The sequence below is a fragment of the Aquila chrysaetos genome, chromosome 19 (genome assembly GCF_900496995.4).
Source record: "Aquila chrysaetos chrysaetos chromosome 19, bAquChr1.4, whole genome shotgun sequence".
NCBI lineage: Eukaryota > Metazoa > Chordata > Aves > Accipitriformes > Accipitridae > Aquila > Aquila chrysaetos.
The window spans coordinates 5,401,610-5,424,777 of NC_044022.1; the positions used below are offsets into that span (position 1 = coordinate 5,401,610).

The window sequence follows — 23,168 nt, forward strand, 5'->3', positions numbered from 1 at the left end:
ACATTTAAAGACATTTAAAGGACAGACAAGTCATGAATTTATGGGCTGCTCAGTGGAATTTTCCAGCCTAGCTGGCCGCTCATCTCTTTGAATCTGCTGGGAATCATAACAGAGCATTTCCAGAGAGTTAAAAGAAACCCTCCAGCACAAGAAGCATCCAGTTCACCTTTGTACACTGTCATTTTGTTGTACTAGGTGCTAGTCTGACCACAAAGTACGTCGTACAGCTGGTGGGAGAATTCCTGTCCTGTTATTGACCCAGTGAGCTTCTGTCAAAACCATGTAGACTGGAAAGTTTGCGGGTGCTGAAAGGTGCCGAAAGGTTACATGGGTTCCAGTATACAGGACACAGTTGTGGATGACATTTTCATTGAGGTTTCTTAGAAAACTTCAGGACTTACCTGAGCTGCAAATGGAAGCTGTGGGAAATATCATGTACCTGAGACTTGTTCCTGCAGTCGTCCCTGGACCTCTGCGTTTGTCCACTGCCAGAGCCAGGATGGACCTTTGGCTTGACCCAGTATAGTTTCTCTTCTGCTTCTGCTGTTTGGAGACAGTGTGGGTTTGAAGAACCAACAGAGAGAGACAGCAAGTGAAGTCCTGTGTCAGTCCCTGTGGTTTGTACCAGGCTGGCTCAGCAGCTCTGTGATCCCCCTTAAAGCCCAGATCTGCAGTGACAAATAGTGCAAAAAGGGCAAATTCCTCTACCAAATTCATGCTCTGAGATCAACTGGCACTTACCGTTGGGCACATGGCTCTTCAAAAAAAGGTGGGTTTTGAGTGTTCAGTGTAAGGAGACTTTTTAGTCTCAAGCTTATGTTGCCACAGCCATCTAGGAGACTCTAGCAAGTTTATTTTGTAGAGCAGGACAGTGTTGCCGTGTTGCTGGTTCAGTCGGTGAAAGCACCTTCTGTTTGCAGAGGGAGAAGATGAGGTTTGGAGCCAAGCCTGTGGTGGCTCAGCTTGGATGAACAATTGCCAGGAGTGCATTTACTTTGGTAAATGAGGTGGCTCATCAGAGCCTGGAATAGTTCAGCCCTGAGTTACAAGGTTAGGAAAATGACTTTGTAATCTCTAAGTTACCAGTGTGATTCTCCTGTGGCATTAGAGAGCTTCCCTGCTCCTCGGGGAAGGATGGCTGAGTCAAAACGAGGGAAAAGCATGTATCGAGTGGACAATACAAGCTGCTGGCCAGCAGTCTGAGGTCTTGATCCTACAGTCCCACATAGAGATTCTGCTCACAGAAGAGCCCTACTGCCTTCTCCAGCGTCCACACTTCCATGCTTCTGTGAGATGGGAGCAGTTCATCGCTTTAAAAACACAAGCTTCATCACCCCCAAATATCACCTCTACAGATTGTAAGTACACCAGTGGGACAGCAATGCTGCCCAGGGCACGTGGCGAATCCCTGTGGCATTGACAGCATCTCCCAACTCAGATCTGTGTATGTCTGAATACCCTTGGTGACCTGAAGTTGTGTGTCAGAGTAGCTCATTGTTTCACTTTAAATGGTGTCCCAGTATATGAGGCCATTTCTTGTACCTCTGGCTCTCCAGAGGACCAACGGGGTGATGAGCTTTGGACCACTGGGTTGCTTTAGCAATCCAAATAAAAACGAAGGTTGAGACCTCATTCGTATGAAGCGGATCCAGCTCTAGTTACCATGACACCATGACAATCAACTTGTTTACTGCTTCAAGGTACAGTCTAAACATTCTTGGCATGTCATTTGCATAGCAATATCCAGAATGCTTTGTGTCACTCTACTGTATTTGGGCTCTGCAAGCACATTGAAAGGTTTCTTTACACGTATGCTTAACTAAAGAGAAAGAAAGGAAGAGAAAGAAGAAGAGAGCTTCGCTTTTGGTAGCATGTTCCATACAAAGTGTAACCTAAACTGCGTGCAAAATTAAACGTAAGAGCTGGATATATGTCCCACATATGTTCTGGGGAAACGGGGAGGGGACCAGTTATCAAACAGAGGGTGGAAAACAACCTAAGAAAATCTAGGGCTTGTTCTGGCAAAGTATTTAAGCGTGTGCTTATCTTTAAGCAGGTGATTGACTGAAATACAGGAAAGAAAAATAAAAAGGCACGGCGAAGTGAGAAAAGATAGATTAGTAGAAGAAGAGGGAATAATCGTGACTGGGAATCAGCTCAGCCGTGTGAGCTGGCAGTGTTGCAGAGGGGTCGGGGCAGGTGTGTGGGGTGAAGGTGGTGTTGGCTGGGAGCAGCTGGTGGGTCGGAGGGAGAGCTGCGCCAGGACACTGTGTACAGGGAAGCCAGCGTGGCGGTGAGCAATGCACCCGGGTATCAGCTGGTCTAAATTGATGTGGGTCCTCTGCACTGAGTGAGGCTCTGCCTGCTCGCCACTCCTGGCAACCTGAGTGTTGTCTTCAACAGTTGCGCATGCAGGGCTGGGAGCGAAACCAAGCCCCAGCAGGTCTCTGGAAGGATGGGGCCTGGGGAGAAGACAGAAGCTGGGGGAAGAATTGTGAATGATGGGAGAAAATGGCCAAGAGCATGCAAAGCTGGAGCTGGGGTCAGCCACGGAGGTGGGGATGTCACCAGTCAGTGCGGGGAGGGGAGGCTGAAAGCCCTGGAGGTGATGCTAAGCAGATGTCCAGGAGCAGAGCAGGCTTTTGGGGGTGCTGGAGCAGCTGGGATCTGGGTCAGGAGGGATTAAATCGGCTCTGCATGGGGCCAGGGTAGGACTCAGACAGGCCACAGACACGGTCAGGACCATTTCACTGCAGTCACGGGCACCTAGGTAGAAGGCATGAGGTCCAGCAGATTTGACAATGGCAACTCTCCAGCAGCCTTGTCTTCCCCCCATGCCCGTAGCACAGCTAGGCTGGGGGCTGCTCACGCTCAAGAGAGCATCTTGATGCCCAGGAACTAAGGACAGCAGTTTCCAATATCATCAGCTATCACTTACTTACCCCTTAGTACAGTGTGGTGTCCTCCCAGCTCAGGCACTTAAGAAAATTCAGGTTTGCCATGGCAGCATGGAAGATAAATATCTTTTGTGGATTTGTGGATTCTGTGAACCTCTGAGACTCTGGTTGACTTGGAGATCAAAGCTGTTTTTCTCTGGAGGAAAGAATTTATGGTAAGGCATGTTAACACTTCTGTGTCTGCTATAATAAATGATTCTGCGTATATGGCTTATAGCTGAGACCACAAGAGCAGACTCAGGAGACAATCCACATCAGATGTGGACAGCTTGCTCAGCAGGACAGCCTCTACAGATCAGGCATCTCTGTGGCTACCTCCAGGCTCTAACATTACCTCCAGATCAGCATATATCAAGCAGGCAGGCAGCAATTTGTGCCAAGGATGAGCTGGAAAGCCACCTCTCCAATAAAATAGGCGTATCTGATGTAGGATTATTTTTCTTTCTCAGCTTTAAGTAGTGAGAAGGCTCTCAGGTACAGAATTTCAGTGTGCCTCCTGCCTGAGGACTCAGTGCAGCCGTTAGAGCATTTTTGTCACCAACACCTAAAATAATAAAGAGCCAAAATCCCTCTGAAGCAGATATGGACAAAACACTGATCCATTATTCCTGGGGGGGGGGCATTGCTGCCTTGTCTCCTTCCCATCCAAGTAGAGAAACCTGCAAGCCATAGAAGGACTATAGCTAAGATAAAATTCAAACCAGGGCAGTGTGCTGTGCTGCAATAGCACATTAAAAGCTAAACAAATAACCAAAAGGAGAGTTACTAATAGAGTTTTAAAAGAGAAAAAAGATGTGCTACACAACTTAAATCCAGTCGTCCAAGCCCAATTTATAACATGATTATTTTAGCTGATAAACTACACAAGGAAAAACAGTGGTAAACACCGAAGGTGAAATCTCTAGCGAGATATCTGCCCTCTCCAGATGCTGCCCATGGTTATTTACACGCCTATTCACACTCTTCATTGGAAACTCATCTCCTCACTTGCGTATGTAACATCCATAAGAAGCCTTGGTGGCTTTTCCAGCACTGAGAATTGAATACCTGCAGGCACCAGCACAGAATCCAATCGGAATATTGCTCTGCAGTGAAGCAGCATGATCAGATGGTGTGCTGTGTCCCCGCTTCAAGCAAGGCAGGCTTTTGTGAGCATGGAGCGGACCCAAGTCAACAAAATGACAGAGTTAATTGCTCCAGCACAACCTTGGCACAGGTCTGGGACACCCTTACCAGATCAGCCATGCGCCCATCATCTTCTGCGTCCTCATCATCCCAGTCGTCACTCCTATTAGCAACCCTTGGAGGTGAGGAGCCCTTCTGCTACTCTACCTCCCTCAGTACAGACAGCGAGACGTGGACACCAGTAAAGAGACAGCTCTGGTCTGAAAGAGTCTGGTCTAGCGCGAAGCTCAGAGAGCAGACTGAATGAGATGGCTCCCAGGTACGTATTTATGTCACTCTTCAGGTAACAGCCTCTCTGCCTAATTCAGTCCCTGTACCTCCTTTGCACCACCTGGCTTGTGGAGACGTTTTCTCCCCAGAGTTACTGATTCCAGTGGATTTCCTCTGCGTTTATATCATGCTAAGTGCAAAAAGAATATGACTTCAAAGAAAACCCAAACAACATGCAAACATACATTTTACCATACTATGTTCTCTGCTTAATTCTTCTGCTCTGCCTTGCGCACTACAAACCACCCAAACACCCATATGCACGTCTTTCAGGTCTGTATGGATCATCTGGTATTCTTTGGTATGTACCTCACCATTAACTGGAAAGGGATTTCTCAAAAAAATCAATTGTGGTCCAAGACACCGCACAGTTTTGTAGCCTACCCAGGCCGAGATCAGTCAAGTGGAGGCAGTTAGCCCTCCACACAGGATATTTAAATCTTTTTAAATCAAGCTACATCCAGATGTATATGCACTGGCAGCCACTGCTACCATGTGTTCCCTCCAGCAATCTGGCTGCATCTGTCCACTCTCCTTGTGCTTCAGGTGTAAATTCTCCTGTCAAGAACCCTTTCACGTGCCTGGATGTGTGCCGAGCGCTCTCTTAGATGTGCTAGGGTATCTGACGTCCTCACCACACTGGCAGAAAGGACCTGCCTGCAGCAGACCCAGCTCGTTCTTGAGCAGCACCTGGAAGCCATTCCAGACCAGATACTCCCACCCAAGATCTAAAATATGAGTACACACCTATGTTTAAGCCTGGGAGCCACTACCCTTCTGGCTGCAAAGTGCCTAAAATAATGTATTCATAGTCTGTGATTGATGCTGATATTTTTAATAATTGGAAAGCTGAGGCTGAGGAAGAGAATAGACACTGGTCCGACAGGAGTGACTGTCTCCGAGGCACATTTTGGGTCCATTCTGAGATTTCTCTTGATGTGTTTTTCCAATTTGGTCTATATAGACTGTTAATAAATATTTGATTAAAATCTCCTCTTTTCTATATGTCCTTTGTTGGGAAAAAGCCTAACAGAAAATGTCAAGAGAGAAAAGGGAAATCTGAGAAAGTTGCAGCGCAATGAGAAAGGGGATATAGCAAACTTAAGAATGAAGATATTTTTTTTTTCCCCTGTTCATGATCATTGCTACTACTTCTTTTAGGTTTTTTGGTTTGGGGTTTTTTTTTTGTTTTGGGGGTTTTTTGTTGTTTTTTTTGTTGGTTTTTTAAATTTATATATACTAGAGTATATATGGGTTATATAGTATATAGAGTATATAGGCTATTTCCAGAGTAGTTAGCTGTCAGCACCAGGCAGTCACTCCCGTCTGGCTACAGCCACATTAAGCAACAGGCCCAGCCATTTGCTGTCATCATCAGTGTCAGTATCCTAGGAGATCTCCTGATCTTGCATAATTACATCCTGATAAGTGAGTACTTTGTGTTCATAGGAAAAACACTTTCAAAATTAATGTAATTGAGAGATAGCTAGTGTTGATGTATCCGTCTTCAAATCATTACGAATATCATACAAAAACATTTTATTTAGGGTCTTTAGTTAACACCCACCTATGTTTTAAAGTAATGACATTCACAGACAAAATGATATTGTCATTACAGAATCAAATTTCATAGCCTCTCTCAGGAATTTAAGGATTAAAAATGAAGCCTTGCTATCCCAATAAATTCATAGGTAAGATTCATTCCAAGTAAACAAGAGTGAAACAAACACCCGGCTACCCCTGACGTAATGCTATTTGGAAGCAGAAATGGCCTGTTTACTCCAAACACTATTCCGGATCCATGGGGCCAGCTCAGAGCTGACACTGTGTAAATATGTTAACTGCAGATAAACTGAATTATGAAATTCCTGGGTTAAAAATATTAGCTTTGTGGTTAAGAGCAACAACACTTAAAACACCAACACAAGCTCTTAACTGTAAATCTATTTGATGCAGCCTTTGGGTGGAATGAAATGAGGTCTAGGGGTAAAAATCACAATGACATAAATATAAAAGCCAAATAATACAAATCAATATTACAATAGCTGTAAGTACACAGGTATTTAGTGTTGAAAAGATTCTTCAACCCAAACCCTTGTTTTTTCCAGGTATTCATCATTTCTCGTGTTCACATTTTGTGCCTGGACTGGTGAAAGGAGAGCGGCTGCGTATGTGACGGGATGCGGTGTGGGACATCCACACTCAGCAATGCCGACGGGTGGAAAAGGGCACCCTGAACACCAGCATCATCCTCTGCCCTCCCTCCCCTGCCAGGATAGCCAGCTTTGCTCTGGGACACAGTCTTTAAAGCCTCAACAGCATCCAAAAAGTCTCCTCTTTGCATGCTAGGGCAGAAATAATTCAACTTCTAGATAGAAATATGGTCAAAAAAGTATATGCTGGAAAATACTCAAACTCTCTCTGTGGATGTGCAAACGTGGTTCCTGCCGCAATCAGGAGAGACTGGGCATTTTAGATGCTAAAATGCTTGAGTAACTTTCAGAAACCTGTCGTCAAAATGGCTAGGGATAGAAAGTTGAAAATTGGCGTGTTATGACATTCGCTTTAGCAGAGGTGCCCACGCTCTTCCCACAGCAAAATGACTTTAATTTGCCCAACCTCAGAGTCCTTGAAAATGACACTCTGAGCATTTGCCGTAATGATTTCTCACTAAATTAGAAAAATGCCCAACTAAGGAGGGATTATCTCTGCATGTGGATGTGGCATAATGACTGTCAAGTGCACTGAGAGCCCCACTGGGCTTTGCAAGGTACACAGGGTCTGCAGCAGAGGCCAGCGTGTATCGGAGAATATTAATACTGTCTTGTTGGGGGCATCCATTGTGATAATCTACTGCTGTTCAGACAAAATTACACCATACGAGGGAATTCTCTTTGCTACTTTACATATATGAGGTACCTTTTAGGGCTGAGGATTAGTCCTAAATTGTCTGGCTGACGAACTCATTCCATAAAGGATACAGGCACATGTGTGCACTCACTCTCTGTAATGTGTGCACCCACTGGGACAGCATCACTGCAAGATTCTTCCTCGCAGCCCACGGCCGCTGTGCCTGCACCGAGGACGCGCTAGTGAACTTGCAGCTGCACACCCAGAAAGTCTCCTAGCTGCTCCCCAGAAGGAACAGGACAAAACGTGTTTGTCCCCCAGACGCTTGCATGCTGTTGCCCAGGTTTCACGGCGAGTGAGGAGCAAGCTGGGTGGGCAGTGCCACTGCCTCATCATCCTTATCACAAGGGTGAAAAACCGTCCCTGGCTGCCTCCGCTCAGTCCCAAAACAGGAGGGTGAGGAGGCCCATTTTAGTTTGTATCAGAGCTTGTGCCATGAAGGACCAGAGACAAGGTGGGAATGTGCTGGCAGACAAGGCTATCGAGAGTTTCAACACAACTGCCGCAATAGCGCTTCAATAGCAGCACTCAAATTCCCGGCGCTGGTGTTCCTCGCATCCCACCACCAGCCAACTGGCTCAAACCCATGCCGCTGAAAAGGCACCAGGAGCTCACACACACACATACACGCCTCTACGGATGCTCGTTGACTTCAGTGCCAGTGCCCTGTTAAAGAGGGTGCCAGAGCCCTTGGTAAACCCATGTTAGGCTGTTTCTGTCTCTATTTTGCAATGACTTTTCAAAACAAGTCTGGTAAATGTGAGCAGGAAGGGAGGAGAGGGCTGGAGAGGCTGCAGGGTCCTGCTGAGCCAATTAGGGTCCCCGGAGGGGTCTTTCCTGTTGGAACTGGGCCACTGGGCAAGGACGCACAGGGAACATCACAGGGCCAAGCACCAGGCGAGACTGATGGACTGTTGCAGCAAGGTCAGGTTTTGATCCCTCATCTGCCACGTTCATCCCCAACAGCCACGGGAAAAGCAACCAGAAAGATGCTGCCCACAGAGTGTCCTAACCACTAGCTTGCCTGGCCGTCCCATCTCAGCCAGGTGATGTGGGGAGCCAGCAGAGGAGGAAGCAGGGAGGGAGAAGCCAGAGGTCTAAGGATCACGGGAGGCAGTGGGTGAAGGCAGGACACCGAGGAGAGAAGCAGCCTGAACATTTTGTCCGCGTATCCCGAACTTGATAGTGCAGCACCTGCCTAGTGTCACCAAGCCCTTGCATCTTCCAGCCAGGTGAACACAGATCAGGACAGTCACAGCAGGGCATGGGTACTGCCTTGTGCCTGTCCTGCACTGCCATGTCTCCAGGGTCCCCCAGGCCCCACACCGTCCCGGGGAGACCAGAGAGGTCCGCAGTGCCCCGTGGTCTGCAGGGCCGTGCTCTCCGCTCACCCGTGGGATGGAGCTGCAGGAGCCTGTGGATCTCCCGGCCTCAGAAGCATGCAAAGAGCTGCGGGGACCTGGGAAAGGCAGAGCATGACACGTTTGTTTTATGGACAGGACTTGAGGCTGCCCCAGCAGTGGCAATTTTACTAGCTCTGCCTTCACGCTCGGTCCCCAGGGACCCCAAACCCACAGCTCCCTACACCCAGCTCAGCCCGTGTGCGGAGTTGTGTGGACCTTCTCCACGGTGATTTCCCGGGAGGGACGACATCGCTCCTGGCTTTTCCCGGTGGCCTCGGTTATTTCGGACCCGCTCCGGGATGAAAAGCAGGTCCCGTCCCACTGCGGGCAGGGATCGATGGCAGCCCAGGGACCCAAGCACAGAGCATGAAACCCACCGGGCCCGCTGGAAGACCCGGGACACCGACTGCCGGTGCCGGGACGGCGGCTGCAGGCCACGGGAGAGCGCGTCCCGGTGAGCCCGAGGGGAGCGGGGGTCCCCGCACAAAAGGGTCTTTCCCTGCCCAAACGGAGCGGCGGTGGGAATGCGGAGCCCCGCGGGTCCCGCACCTTGGGGGGGGGCAGATACCGGCCCGGCACCCCCGGGGGGTTGCGGGACATGCCGGTTGCTTTTCCGCCGGGGCTTTCCACCGAGGAGCCGCGCGTAAAAACGAGCTCTCAGCTTCCCCGATGGCAAAACGCTGCCGGGAGGCTGCGAGGCCGGAGCGGGGCTGCCGGAGCCCGGTGGCGGTGCAGACGGGAGCCCCAGCACGGCACCGGTACCGGTACCGGTGGGTTAGCGGGAGGCCGGCTCCGTCCTTCCCCGGTAGCGGCGGCGGGCACCCGGAGAGAGAAGCCGAGCCCAGCCGCCAGCCCGGTATTTGTATTCACCTATAGCCGTGCGTAAAGGTGTGTGCAAAAGGGGTATTTATCTCCCGCAGACTTGCGAATGGGGTGGGAAGGGAAAGGTGGAAAGCCGAGCCGTCCCCAACCCCAGCTTTAGCTTCGGGGGGAGGACTGAGAGCCCCCGGACAAGGGTCCCCCGTACCTTCAGCGCGGCCCGGAGCAAGAAGGAGTCCCCGCCGTCCAGCCCTGGCCGGGGCGGGCGAGTCCCGGTGGCGGGCTGCGGCGGAGAACGAGAGGGATGGAGAGAGACGGTGCTGCCGGCGCACCTCCGCGGACACCGAGCGGCTGCTTTCTATGTGAGGGGAGGGAAATAAACCACCAACGAGCTTTTATTGTTATCATCATCATCATTATTAGCATCGCCATCGTCGTTTCTCTGCACATAAATAAATAAATAAATATCTCCCGGGGCGGGGAGGGAGGGCAACGGAACGATACAACCACAGCTGCGCGGCCGGCAGCGGCGAAGTCAAAAGAAAACCGAGAACAATTTTGGAAAGGGGAAGGAAAAAAAAAAAAAAAAAAAAAAAAGATAACAACCTAAACAGCCCCCGACCCTCCCCGTCCACCGGCTTTCGGGCACCGCCGAGTTCCCGGGGGGAACCCCGGGACAGCATCCCTGCAGGCGGCCCGTACCGCCCGCCGCCGCGCAGCATCCGCGCCTGTCTCGGTACGCGGGAATGTGTGCCAGGAGCCTCCGGGGCTGCGCCTGCGGGGAGATAAGTGAGACAGCACTACTGGGGGACGCCTGGGGTCCTAGGGAGCAGTTTATTTACAACAGGGCGCACGGACACCCGCCCCCGTGGGCCGGGGCTCTAGAAAGGCGAGAAAGTCCTTCGGCAATTACACAGATTATACAAAACGATAGAAAATCCTTCGGCCGCATGTCAGCACCGGAGCAGGCGGGACTCCCCCTCCGGCTCTCGCCACAGTTCCTGGGGAGCCGGGGTGGGCTTGCGGGGGGTTAGGGGGTGACTGCGAGGCCTCTGTCGTCCTTCCCCGAGGAGGACGGAGACATGCGCAAGTCCTCGTCGTCTTCCGAGCACTTGGTGGTGGAAAGGGACGAGCATTTGCAGCCGTGGCCGCCCCCCCCGCCCCGGTGGGAGCTGCTTTTGCCTTCTTTCTTGTGCTTGACCCTTCGGTTCTGGAACCAGATCTTCACCTGCTTCTCGGAGAGGTTCAGGTAGGTGGCGATCTCGATTCGCCGCAGCCGGGAGAGGTACATGTTGGAGGCGAACTCCCTCTCCAGCTCCAGGAGCTGCGTGCTGGTGAAGGCGGTGCGCATCCGCTTGCTGCTGGGCAGCTGGCTGGACGTGCTGTCTGCGGAGCGGAGAGCGGAGCGGAGGGAACCGTCAGGACCTGCCGGACCCGCCGCCTCCCGCCCCCCCCGCAGCGCCGAGCACCGGCCGGTCCTCGCCGAGCCCCCCCCCCCTCCGCCGCCCGCAACCCTCCTTCCCCCGGGGGCGGGGGGGGACCGGCAAAGCGGCTGCCAGGCTGGAGCCCGAGCTCAGGGGGTGCCGGGGCCGCCTGTCCGTCCCCCCCCCCCCGCCAACTCCCCGTTCCCACCGCCTGGGTCGGAGGCTCGGCGGGCAGAAGCGGGGCTTCCCCCGCACATCCCCCGGGGCACCGGCAGAGAGAGGGGTGCCGGGACTCCCCGACCAGCCTACCACCCCCCCCGCCTCGATGTCCCTTCGGCAGGGTCCTGCCTCCCCCCGCCGCTCCCCCGGGAGCCCCATCACCTCCCCGCAGCGACCACCGTTAACATGCAGGCGTGCTCCTCCTCCCCCCCCCCCCCCCCCCACCCGTGCCCCCCCCCCCCTCCCCTTACCCACGGAGATGCAGTGGAACTGCCGGGGGTCGGGCAGCGGGTAAGCGCCCTGGTAAAGCGCCGGTGCGTGCCCGACGCTGACGGCGGAGACGGAGTGCTGCTGGCGGGCCAGGGGCGAATGGCAGTACTGGGAGCCGAAGGGAGGGAAGGAAGCCTTGAGGAGGGGGATGGCGGGCGGCGGCGGGTGCAGCTGGGAGGCGGTGACACAGAGCGGGCAGACGCAGAGCAGCCCGGCCTTGCGAGCGTGGCAGGCGCCGGCCGGTAAGGCGGGCAGCGGGTGCGAAGGGTGCACGGCGTAGGGAAAAAGGGGCGGCGGGGGGCTGCCCTCCCCTTTCTTCTCTCCCGCCTCCCGCAGCACCAGCGAGTCCACCAAGAAGGAGCGCGGCATGGCCCCCGCGCAGCGCACCCGCGCAGCGCACCCGCGCAGCGCCCCCGCGCAGCGCCGCTGGCCAGCCCGAGTGGTGCTGAACGGCGCCCGCCCGCCCGCTTTAAATAGCGCCCGCGCCATGTGATGGCGGCGCCGGGGCGCTCAATAGGGCTTTCTGTGCCTCTTCTCTTGGCATTCACGCCGCACGCTCCCTCATTATTTCCCTTGTTAACTAAATGAACTGCATAATGTACTCTATTCTTGTCGACCCCACCCACGCCGTAGCAGGCGGCCTCTCCCCTCCTCTCCCTTTGGCGGGGTTATTTTCTCATTCTCTCGCGATTTAATATTCTTTTCTTTCTCTTTATCGCTCTCCTTCGCTTTCAGCCCCAGCTTTCAGCCCGCTCCCCCTTGTTTATTTTGCCGGCTGCAGCCGCGGTCTCCGCCGGCCCCGGCCTCCCCTGCCAGCCCCCCCCCCCCCCCCCCGGTGCATTTCCCACCTGTGGCACCAGGTCGGACACCCCCCCGCCCGCCCCCGCCCCGGCCCGGCCGGCCTCCGTCTTTCCCCTCGCCACCGGGCTGCTTCGTCCCCGTTACCGCCCCCGCCGCCGTCCCTAGCCCCGCGTCTTTGTTCCCAGCCCGGTGCCGGGACCCGCCGCTTAAGGCTCTCGCCGCCGTCGGGCGAAAGCCCCGGTTACCGAGATGCTCCAGCCGCCGCTCAGCCGACAGACTCATCCGTCCCGTTCCTGCGTGGGCGTGGGCGCCCGGGCACGGGTAAACGACGGCGGAGGGCCACAGGCAGCGCCGGTGCGCGGCTCTAGAAACCCCGAGACGCAGATCCGTGTCGGCGGCACCCACGGAGAGCGCCTAACGGGAGCGAGGAGGGGGGCTCGGCACACTCCGCACCTCTTTACACCTGGTCCCTCTGCCCGGTTTTAGCTGTCCCGGTCCCGGTCCCGGTCCCGGCCTCGCTGGCCCGTCCCCGCACCGCGCAAAATTGCGCCGGGAAATCCCTGGGGTTACGGGGACCGACAGTGAAACGGTTTATTTCTTCCGTATCATGAGATTTAGCTTAAACACACCGGCGGTGTCTGCATTTCTGAGCACACGGATCTGCAAAACTTCCAGCGGGGTCCACAGCTCCTTTCTGCGCGTTCCTCGGAGCTAACGCGCACCGGCGCTTCCCCGCGCAGCGGCACGCCGTCCGCGCAGGAGCTCTCGGCGTGGGGCTCCCCGGAGCTTGTTGATTTTGTAGGTGAATAAAGAATGCTAACAAATAATAATAATAATAATAATAATAATAATAATAATAATAATAATAATAATAATAATAAATTTCCTCGGGGTACGTTTTCTTCCCCGATCTTCCCCTTTAATATACGGCGGAAAAAAAAAAAAAAGACAAACGCACCCGCCGACTCCCGTCAAAACGTGGGGAGATTTCTCCCTACAGTAACCTGCCCGCCTCAAAACCAAATAGAGTTTTTTAAATGAAGGGAAGGAAAAGCCTTAAAAGCAGCGTACTCCCCTGCCTCTGGCTTGTGCGGAGGCTGTTCTTGCCTGGAGTCGCATTTCTCACTGAAATCTATGGGAGTTTTGCCGAGATACTGTTCGTGCCCGAGCCTAGAGATGTGCGTTTGTGCACGAATAAATGGTGAAAAATACAGAGCGAACAAAAACGAATGGTTGTAAAAACTCTCTGCCGCAACGATTTGGAAAGGATTTCCAAGTGTCCTTCCCCTGAAAGCGTTAATGGGCTTTGGATTTGTTTTGTTTTGTTTTGTTCTGTTTTGTTTTTAAGGACCTGGCAATTTAAAACATTTTCCACCGGAGCTGGCGCCGGGGAAGGGGCATCTCTCCCCGCGGAGAAGTGGCCAGCCACCGAGGGGGGCTGGATTCAGCCTCAGCCCGAGGGATTCCCGCTGCCCAGGGGCTGAACCCCAGGGCTCCGAGCCGCAGGGAGGCAAAGGGTTAACAGCTCCTGAATGCACACCAAGCCCAAAGCTACTGGGAAAGAATATCCAAAAAAATAACCAGTTTTTTTTTCCAGCCGCTGGACCTTATTGAATGTCATTGAAGAAAGTTTTGAATGCCAGATAAAGAGAGGCGAATTAAAGTGTGTGACAGCAGAGGATAAGCAAACACAAAGAGAACTCTGTCACACTTTGGGCAAAATCCGTGGGCTTTTTACCAAGCCTCTTCGCTATGATTGAATTAAGTAATAGGAAAACATTTTCTTTCAGTTTAGAGCCATTAGACAAAAACTTCAAAGCGAATAACACTTTTTAATGTGCAGCCCAACAATGGAATCTGTTTTGTGCTGAAATGTTTAAATGGTTTGTTGTGCAACTGTGGGCTGAAATAACCCAGACTGCAGCAAAATAGCATCCTTCAGGCCGTTTTATGAGCGCTTGAAACTAGCACAGACCTTTAATCCCAGCGCTTTAAACTAGCCTCCCCTCTCTCCCCCCCCCCCCCCCTTTTTTTTTTTTAATAGGGGAAATTCACCTCGTATGTTTGCTGTCTCGAAGCGATCGCCGCTAAACGAAAACGGCACCGGGAGCGGGGGCAAGTCAGCCGCCGGCGGGGTGCGACCTGCAGGCGGCTCGGGGGGGGACCGGGGGGTGCGGGGGGGACCCCATCCTCGGCACGGTGGGGTTGGCCCCCGCCAGGACCTGCCTTTGCTCTGCGTGGTCCCTGTCCCCGTCTTCCCCCCACCCCGTCCCAGCTCTGCCGCACACCTCCGGGCTGCCCCGGCGAGGCGGGGGGGGGGGGGGGGATCGTGCCGGGAGAGGGTCCCCGGTACCACCGGGAGAGGGTCCCCGGTACCACCGGGATATGCCGGCGCTTGGGCTCCGGAGGGAGAGAAATGTCGGGTGGTAAATGCTACCCCCGCGTTCTGCGCTGGCTGTCACCCCCCTCGCCGGAGAAAGGGGATGGGGAGAGGGAGGTATTAGGGTGCCCATCAGCTGGGGGGGGGGTGTCTCAATGGAGGGAGGGTCAGCTATCATCGGGGGGGATGAAGGAGAGAGAAGGGCAAAAGCCTGAGAACTGACTGAGGCTTGTGTCCCCCCTTGGGGGCTAGGGGGGCTCTGCCACCGCTGCCTGCCAGGGGAGAAGGTGTCACACTGCCACTGCCTGGGGACAGCTGTATGGGCATCGGCTGCAGAGAGGTCCCTCATCGTTTTGAGGGACCAGCCACTGCCTTTTGTGAAGAGGCCCTCGCTCGCCCGGGTGGTTGCCGTTAATATTTGGGGGGTGGGAGGTGACACACACCATCAGTCCCTAAGGAGAGCATGGAGAGGTGCATTAGTCTGGGGGCAGGGGGAGGTGAGGATGGGATCCTGCTAGGGTGGGACGGAACCACTATTTCCAAGGAGACCACGTCCTTGGTAGCTGAGAAGGGCTGATGATTCGTGGGTGACTGTAATATTCCTCAGCCTGGCCCGAGAAATGATTTTCTAATGAGAAATAACAAAACGTAAATCAAAGCCAATACTGAACCACAAGCCACACACCATGCGGTGGATTGTCCAAAGAAGAATGTGGCTTTTTACATTGAACAAACACACCCAGGAGCAGACCTGTGCATCCCTTTAATTAACTTGTCCACAGAATGAATCTGAGTTTACTTGAGTAACTGGAAATATAGTTTTGAAAAATCACTGCTTTATCAGCAAAGTTGATTTTTGTGGCTGCTGTACTTTCCTCATTGGTCTCTTGCTTCATTGAACAGGACTAACTGCATGAACATATCCCCAAAACATGTTGATTTTGGCTCCTGACTCAAACTGTACTCTGTACAGAATGGATGTTCCCTCCTGGGCTTATCTTGCACACTGGCGTGACCAGCCACTTTTGCAGTGTTTACTTCCACAGTATCTGAGAGGAGAGGCAGAGCAAGCTCCATTCTGCCAGTGGACCACCTAGGTGAAGTGATGAGGGCTGGTAGCTATCTGGGACCAGCAGAAGATGATGCTTGTGGAGTGCTCGTGTCACTCTATGTTTATGTGAAGCTCAGTGACTGAAAACTGCAGCGGGTATTTTGTGCACCGACTTCGGCGAAATGCTGGAAGCGTTTGGCACCCTCAAAGCCAAGGTTCAGGGAAGGGAAGCAGTCAGTGAGACAGTGAGAAGAACACAGGTACTGAGTAACCACAGGGGAAAAAAAAAAAATCACTTTTTATCATGTGCTCAGTGATCTACTTTGCACTGTCTGTGAATACCATCAGAGAAGCAGAAATAAAACCCAGCCTGAACACAGGTTACATCGCATCAGACCAGAAGCCCATCTACAGCTGTAACAGTAGTGGCTGTAGTGGAAATCTAAGGAATTCTATGGGAAAAGGAAGGACAAATGTAGGACGATAATCCTGTGGTTTACTCCTGGCCTCCAGTGATCCACAATGCAAGGGCTTCCAGAAACATAGGTTATAGGTTTGTGTTTAATTCCAGTTCTTCCAAAATAAAGGCAAAACCACAGCTTGCTTTGTCATGAAGTTGTCCTATTTTTTTCCTTCAGCTCTTGTCTTATGTATCAATTCCTTCCAAATTTACCATTGTATAAATTTGGTCGCCTACCAGTGGTGACCTTCACCATGCAGCCCTGCTATGCTTCCATCGTGGTTCATCCAGTTTCATCTAGTTTCCATCACAAGGCGGTATTTACTCTATACCAGTAAAACCCGTGCCACAGGAGGATCAAATCAAAGCTGCTTGTTTCCAGGACCTATGGTTTTTTTCCTTTGCTCGCTTTCAACAGCAGATATCTAGGGTGGAGGTTTGCCATTCAGCTTTTCTTCAGGCCCCTTGCTTGCTAACAGGCTGGGTCTATAAGGGAATCCTGTAATCATCTTCTAAGAAGACAGTTTGCTGCTCTGTTTCTCCTCCTTGTTTTGACCGTTCACTCAGGAGGAGCTGTCAAAGAAGTAGTTGGACAGAAATAGTGAAAAAGTTATAGAAAAAGTAGGAACATGTAAAATACACAATTTAAAATAGCCTTTTGCTTTTATAGAGAGACCACATTTCAAATTGCTGGTGCCCTTGTAAGACAAAAGGACACACAGGATGAAGAAGTACTTGAGAGTAATGAAGACAAGGAATTACAAAAAGCTGGATATGAGTTCTGCAGATTTGGTTAAATTATTAAATCATTAGAGATATGGTCCTTCAACCTCAGAATCCACCCTGTTTCCCAGCCATTTTTGATTGTCATCTTCTCCTATGTCCAGATTTCTCACCTTTATGTATGCAGAGTCCTTCACAAACTGAAAGTTTTTGAGGTTGTCAGTCGGCTCTTTGAGAACATCCAGGGGGAAATTCTGTCATCTCATACGGTGAGAGACTATATCGTATCTGTTATTTATATGAAGCATTTGAACAGTTTTCTGCAGCCTGATGAACTTCTTTGCAGGTGTTAATCACATTCATGTAGCAAGTACTCAACAAGCCATATTGATCTGTAGCATGTCTACTTGGAATTATGGATACACTGGTTTCAGTGTTGGTTTCTCGTCCCCTGACTGGCAGATTTGGAGGGTTCTGTGGTGATTGTGGTTATTGCTGAATGACACATCTGGTTAGTGCATTCTGTGATGGAAGAGAGACAAATAAAGGTCTATTAGAGTCACTGTTAAAGATCTTTCTTCAGCTTCTCCTAACTGAAGTTCTACAGGAAGCTGATAGGAAAAAAGCAGAATTTCCCCGCCACTTAAAAAAGAATACCAAAGAGCTGAAGACGTTGGAGTCAATAAAGGCACTCAGGATCAAACTCTGCTTGGAAGACTCTCAGGACTTAAACTTCCCAGTCAGAGTTCCCCAACACACAGAAGACATTTCCTAGGTGGTTTTGCAATGCTGCTATACAAGCCACACGCAGAAACACCCCGTGAGTGTTGCCAAAGGAGGAGTACGGCAAATGGGGCAGCGTGTTTTGCTTTGGATCAATGGCTGGGAGGTTGTGCACGGTGAGTGGCAAGGGTTGTGAGAAAAGAGGGAGGCTTGCTTGCCTGCAGCAGGGTTTCCTGGCCACTGCTGGTGGCCTAGAGACAGAGCCTGAAAGTTCCAGATGAGAACCATGTAGCTTGGTTCCTTCATTGATGTTGGCAAACGCATGTTCCTCAAGTTGGCAAATGCATGTTCCTCAAGTGTTTATCACACATGAATGTCAAATTATTACCTTAGATATTTATTCAGCTTGTGTAAAGCAGACCTCACCAAGGTATGTTAATTCCTTTAACTTGCCAGCCCTGGCAGCAGACTGAGAAGAGAAACACTCTGAACTGACAAAATAATTTTCTTCTTTGTATTACATTTTGAAGACTTAACCCCCCCTTTTGAATACAGTAGAGCATTCAGAACGTATTAGGTTACATGTGTTTGTGTCTGCATATCTGGATTTGAACTTATTTCATAAATCAATCAATACATCAAGTGTATAGGATGGGTGTGTACAGCCATACACAACCACATTGTAGCAATTTCATAGAAATCATTTCCTGGAAGCTGAGCACAGTCATTTGTTGACTTCCTTATATTTGCATGGAAATCTTCCAGTACACAGCAGAATATTTTTTAGAGACACAAAACAAGCATGGGTTAACAGAACCCACCAATATGGATATCCAAGTCAGTGTATGATGAACACGTGTGAAGGCACTGCATTTTGTGTGTATTTCAAATGCAAGCAAACCCTGTGAACCTCATTCTTCCATGTCCTTGTTTTTGTAAGTATAATGACCCAACACATACAAAGTTTGGATTTGTAGTTGTTATAGCCTGGCCTAGGCTTGTAACAGGCCTAGGAAGTCACCTACTCAAAATGTGAACTTCACAAATCTGACTTGTGCTTCACACCCTTGTGCTGTTAGATCTTCATCTTCCACGTTTGGAGAGCGGTGTCAAAGACTCTCTTGCCCGGTGGCCCTGTGCACTGGGTGTGCAGCATCACAGCTGAGCTACTGCTGGGGATGTGCATGAGCAAGAAGGCTCAAAGTTTCTCTTGAAGGAGCTCACTTCTTGGCTTTAGTCTAATGCCCCAGTCCCTCCCATCACAGGCTAAGGTGGTTGCCTCCATCGTGCTTCAGAGATACTGTCCGTCCCATGATCCCAAGCAGAGCTGTCTTATGTTTTGGGAAGATAACCCAAGGCTGTGTGCTCTGGTAGCTCTATGAAAGACATTATCCCAAGATATGGGCCTTATGCCAGTGAACTTCAATGGGAAGACAGCATACCCCAAGACACCAGTTGGATATTGTGGACTTCTGGAATCCCACAGAGCTTGTAAGACCCTTGAACTTCAACTCTTGCAGTTTGTGTGAAATGCTTGCCTATGAAAGGACAAATTTACAAAATGTTTAGAATGTCTTAAAGAACAGTCTAGTTCTTTTTCAATGTTTGAAGTACACACACAATAGTCAATGACCTCTGGCAGTGTGCGGAGGGTGAGATACACTAGATTTCTTTCCACATGTGAGATGATACATTTGTGACGGTATAAATGCTTATTGGCAGCCATTCCAAATATTCTTTATCCCCCTGTAAGAAACGGAATAATCTTAGTCAAACTTTATTCTCCATGTAGCGCTACTGTGGGTACATAAGCTCCTCTCAGGCTGTTACCTTCCGCTGTACCTATTACAGACTTACAGGGAATGTGCTGTTTTAAAAGGAGGGAGTCTACATAAGAGCTGGTCACCCTCGACTCCCTTTGTAGTCAGTGGGGGGAAATAGGTACTTGCAGGGAGGGACTCATCTGACTTACTTCATAAGTCCTTAAAATGAAATAAATCCCACCAGAAATGGCTGTCTGGCACTGCAGAGAATCCCTAAATGCCTAACCCAGATGCAGGTGTCCACTGTGCTGTCTGTCTGTACTGCTCTGTCTCAGCTGTTGCCTTTTCTCATGGATGGAAGCTGCAACTCTTTGGAGCATGGACTCTCCAGAAGCCACGGGGTGGCACACTGTGGTAGCCAGGAGCAGGCTGTGAGGAGCCCCTCTACTCCATGGCTTCTCCCACTTTCGACTTCTACGCTTGGTTCTTTGCTTTTCTGATACCTTTGGCAGCTTGTATAGCTGAGGTCAGAGACCTTTAACTCCACTCCTGTCCCAGAGTATGGGAACTAGAACCTGCGTGTTAAAAAACATGTGCTAGGAGACTGCAGTGATCCATTAGATTTTAGCCAGACATTTCCCTTTACTCTGTATTTTATAATTTTTCCCTCCAGTTTTCCAACTTCACTCTTTCTTTGGATGCTGTCCTTACTTTTCCTCCACTTCTTCAGAATGTCTACCATTTTCTCCTTCACTCACTGTCTTTGTTTTCTTCTCTTCAGCCAGATCACTATCTCAGTAAATGGAGCAATTCTTCTAATAGCTTTTCATGCAAAACTGTGAGAGAACAGGTCTGAGTCTGGATGAATGAAGTCTTCCAGTTATCCCCACCAAAAGACCAAATTAGGAGGGAGGACAAACAGGATTGATAGTATCTTCTCCAAGTCTTTTGCATTGGCCAGACACAGGGCTAGGGAAAAAAAAAAAAAAGAATATGCCATGAAAGGACAGCATTTTGTCTGCTGCAGATTAGGAGAGTCTACTGTCTTGACTGCAGACACATAAAATGAAATGATAAATTAATCTTGCCATAATGAACAGGCTGGGGGAAAATCAATGTTGCAATCAAGTAAGATGAAGAGAGAAATTTGAGAAATTTCTACAGATGTCAGGAGACCAGTTGTGCCCAGAGATAAAGAAATACTTAGACCCAAGTCTCCAGCACCAATTAAAAAAACTCAGCAGTTGCACAAACCATGCCTTTTTTGTCTTGAGAGATTTTAACCCAACTTCCACTTGTTCTTTTTTTCATGCCTGAGCTTAGACCAAATATTGCAATAATTTCCTTCATGGTTAAAAACAGCTGGAAAAGGACTGGAAGTGGGGAGGGTGTCAGAACCTCAGGCTGGTTTTTGGCATGTTCATTGATACACTTAATGTACACAGCACCTAGGAGATCTTCTCTGGTAGGTGGTATCCTGGCCAGGTTGCTTAAGGAAAAAACAGGGGACTCTGCAAGCGGAACATCGTTATTATGGCAATGTCTGAAGGGTAAAACTACGGCCAATACATGTCCTCCAGCTGTTTTGTCGTTACGAAAGCCACAGATTTGGCTTGACCAAACAGAGAAAGCGGGGTCACGTAAAGGAGCTTAACCATTCTGGCAAGTGCTCACCAGTATTGTCATCACATAGACACCTCTCCCCGGCCACCTCTGGGCCTGGCAGGAGGTGTGCGGTGCAGAATCCTCTCTGCGGCCTTTCTGCTACCCACCGAGACTCTTCAGCACTGGCAAAGGCAGAGCAAGGAAAAAGCGGCACTAAACCTACTTGTGTTTTCAGTTTTACCCCCTTTACCATATGAGCTGTCCTACAGCAAGAAAAACAGACTGGAGCGCGTCTGCCATGAATTTCCATCTCATTCTTCCTGTGGGCACTCGCTATGTTTCATTTCATCAAATCTCTTCTTTTCCAGCAGTATAATCAACCTCATGTCAGGAAAGATCCTCCTCCCTTCAGAAGGGGTGGGAGTTTTTTTACCACCAATGGCCTCAAAACTAAATCTTCCTTTTTGGAGCTGAGACAGTGAAGGAAAGCTCCTGAGCCCAATTTACTTTGCTGTTCTGGGCAGGATCCTGCAGCATCTCTCAGTATAGGAAGCATCTTGCTCTTAAGTAAAGGCAGCGGCACTTTGGAGGAATTTGTGGCCAGCCTAGATACTCCTTCTCTCCTGTATAGCAGTCATTTTGTCTGGAGCTCACAAGTCTTGGTCTTACCATCATCTTCTTCATGAAGCTGCAGTGCCCTCTCTTCCATTTGCTCAGGGTATTTGCCTGGGCTGATCTGTTTTAGGGTACCAACTTTTTCGTCCTCTGGTCCAGCCGCGCTTTGGTCAGAGTGCTATTTTTGGCCTAGGGAAGCTCGGCTTCTCTCAGCAGAGATAACAACCAAATCATTTGCAAACCTGAGTGCTTCCACGGGGAGAAAGCAATCCTACAGTTCTCCCTTATTTTAGACATTTGGGGGCCGTTAATTTTAGGCTTGATTACTAATAATTTTGCTTGCATGTACCTTTTGGCTTTACTATGGTACTTAATGTGAAAAGTTACTTGAATATACAGGATTAGCAGAACTTCCACGAGGCACAGCTGTTCAGCATCCCATTGGGTAGAGTTCACAGCATTTAGCATTTTTTATCCACCCACACATACACAGAAGCAGACAGTGAGTGCAAATACGTGTCTCTCCCAGGGTAGCAAAGCTACAGGACTTATTTCTCACAGTCTTTGGGGCTTAGGCTCTGCTCCCCAGGTGTGTCAGAACTGGAGAGGACCTGCAGGTGAATCCAGCTGCAGCTGCAGGCTGTTGCTGCCCTGGCCTTGTCCCTGCCCCAGGGCCATCACGCCTGCTTCTGCACAGCCTGGGTTAACCATCTTTTTTGCAAGCTCATCGAAGTTGGATTTTAAAAGTAAGAGGAAATATCTGACAGGTTTACCCTGTGTTATTTAAGCAATAGATTCAGCAGAGCGCAGATGTTTTTCTTAGAGGAAACGAAAAAGGGTTAGGAAGGAAGACGAGGCGCAAGAGCAGGACTTCTGCTGCTTCGTGCCATGCTGTTGTATGAGGGTGTGTGTCTGCGTGTTGGTTGTTCGCTTCCCTGGTGTGGTGAGTGACCCAGCAGAAACGTATTTTTCTGAGGGATCTGACTGTCCCATTTTCGGAAACGTGAGTTTTCTTTAAGGGGCTCTGGCTGTGGCCCATGGGGAGGGCAGTGCGCAGCATGGCAGGTCCATCCCGGCAGCTGATCATGGTGAACATGCAGCAGAGGGACCAAATCCCAGCCTGGGGGTCTCCGGAGCAGAGCAGCCCCCCTGCCCAGCCCCGCTCCCATCCGTCACCCTCCCGCACGGCCAGCCAGGACTCTGTGCCCACGGTGGCTGGAGAGGCTCTCCAGGACTCCCTGTCGCGCTTTCCCAAGCCATCCCTGGAGGGATCAGCAGCCCTGGAGCCAAGGCCGGGGTCGGAGCCGTTTGTTTCTCCCCAGTTTGCAAAGAACAAGCGGCACGCGTGGTGGTCCTGCGCTGGGCTGGGGGGTGCAGCCCTCTCGTTGCCCCTCAGCCTCTCCTGCTGAACTTTTCTCCGCCGAGTCTTTTTCTCACGTGTCTGTGCGTGGCTGTGAAAGGGGATCTCCTGCTCGTCCCGTGGCCGTCGCCGCGCAGCACACGCCGAAACGAGCTGCGGCAGGACGAGGGCATTGCTCAGGGACAGCCTCGGAGGTGCCGGGGTCGGTGGCTTTGCAGTGCCTGCCGGCG

General features: G+C 50.9%; 1 protein-coding gene across 1 annotated transcript; it reads right to left on the minus strand.

Annotated features, from left to right (window-relative positions):
- Positions 1-10,538: 10,538 nt before the first annotated feature.
- Positions 10,539-11,826, minus strand: GSX1 (GS homeobox 1). Its single transcript, XM_030042926.1, has 2 exons — positions 11,439-11,826; positions 10,539-10,930 (listed from the first exon to the last, which is right to left on the minus strand). Exons 1-2 carry the CDS (start codon positions 11,824-11,826, stop codon positions 10,575-10,577), a joined length of 744 nt encoding a protein of 247 aa, XP_029898786.1. The 3' UTR covers positions 10,539-10,574.
- Positions 11,827-23,168: the final 11,342 nt, after the last annotated feature.

What these genes read in the sequence shown, in the direction of transcription:
- GSX1 (XM_030042926.1), bottom strand. Translation starts at nt 11,826, where the DNA reads ATGCCGCGCTCCTTCTTGGTGGACTCGCTGGTGCTGCGGGAGGCGGGA. An exon ending in GTTCCACTGCATCTCCGTGG is followed by an intron (nt 10,931 to 11,438) that starts GTAAGGGGAGGG and finishes TCCGCTCCGCAG; the next exon opens with ACAGCACGTCCAGCCAGCTG.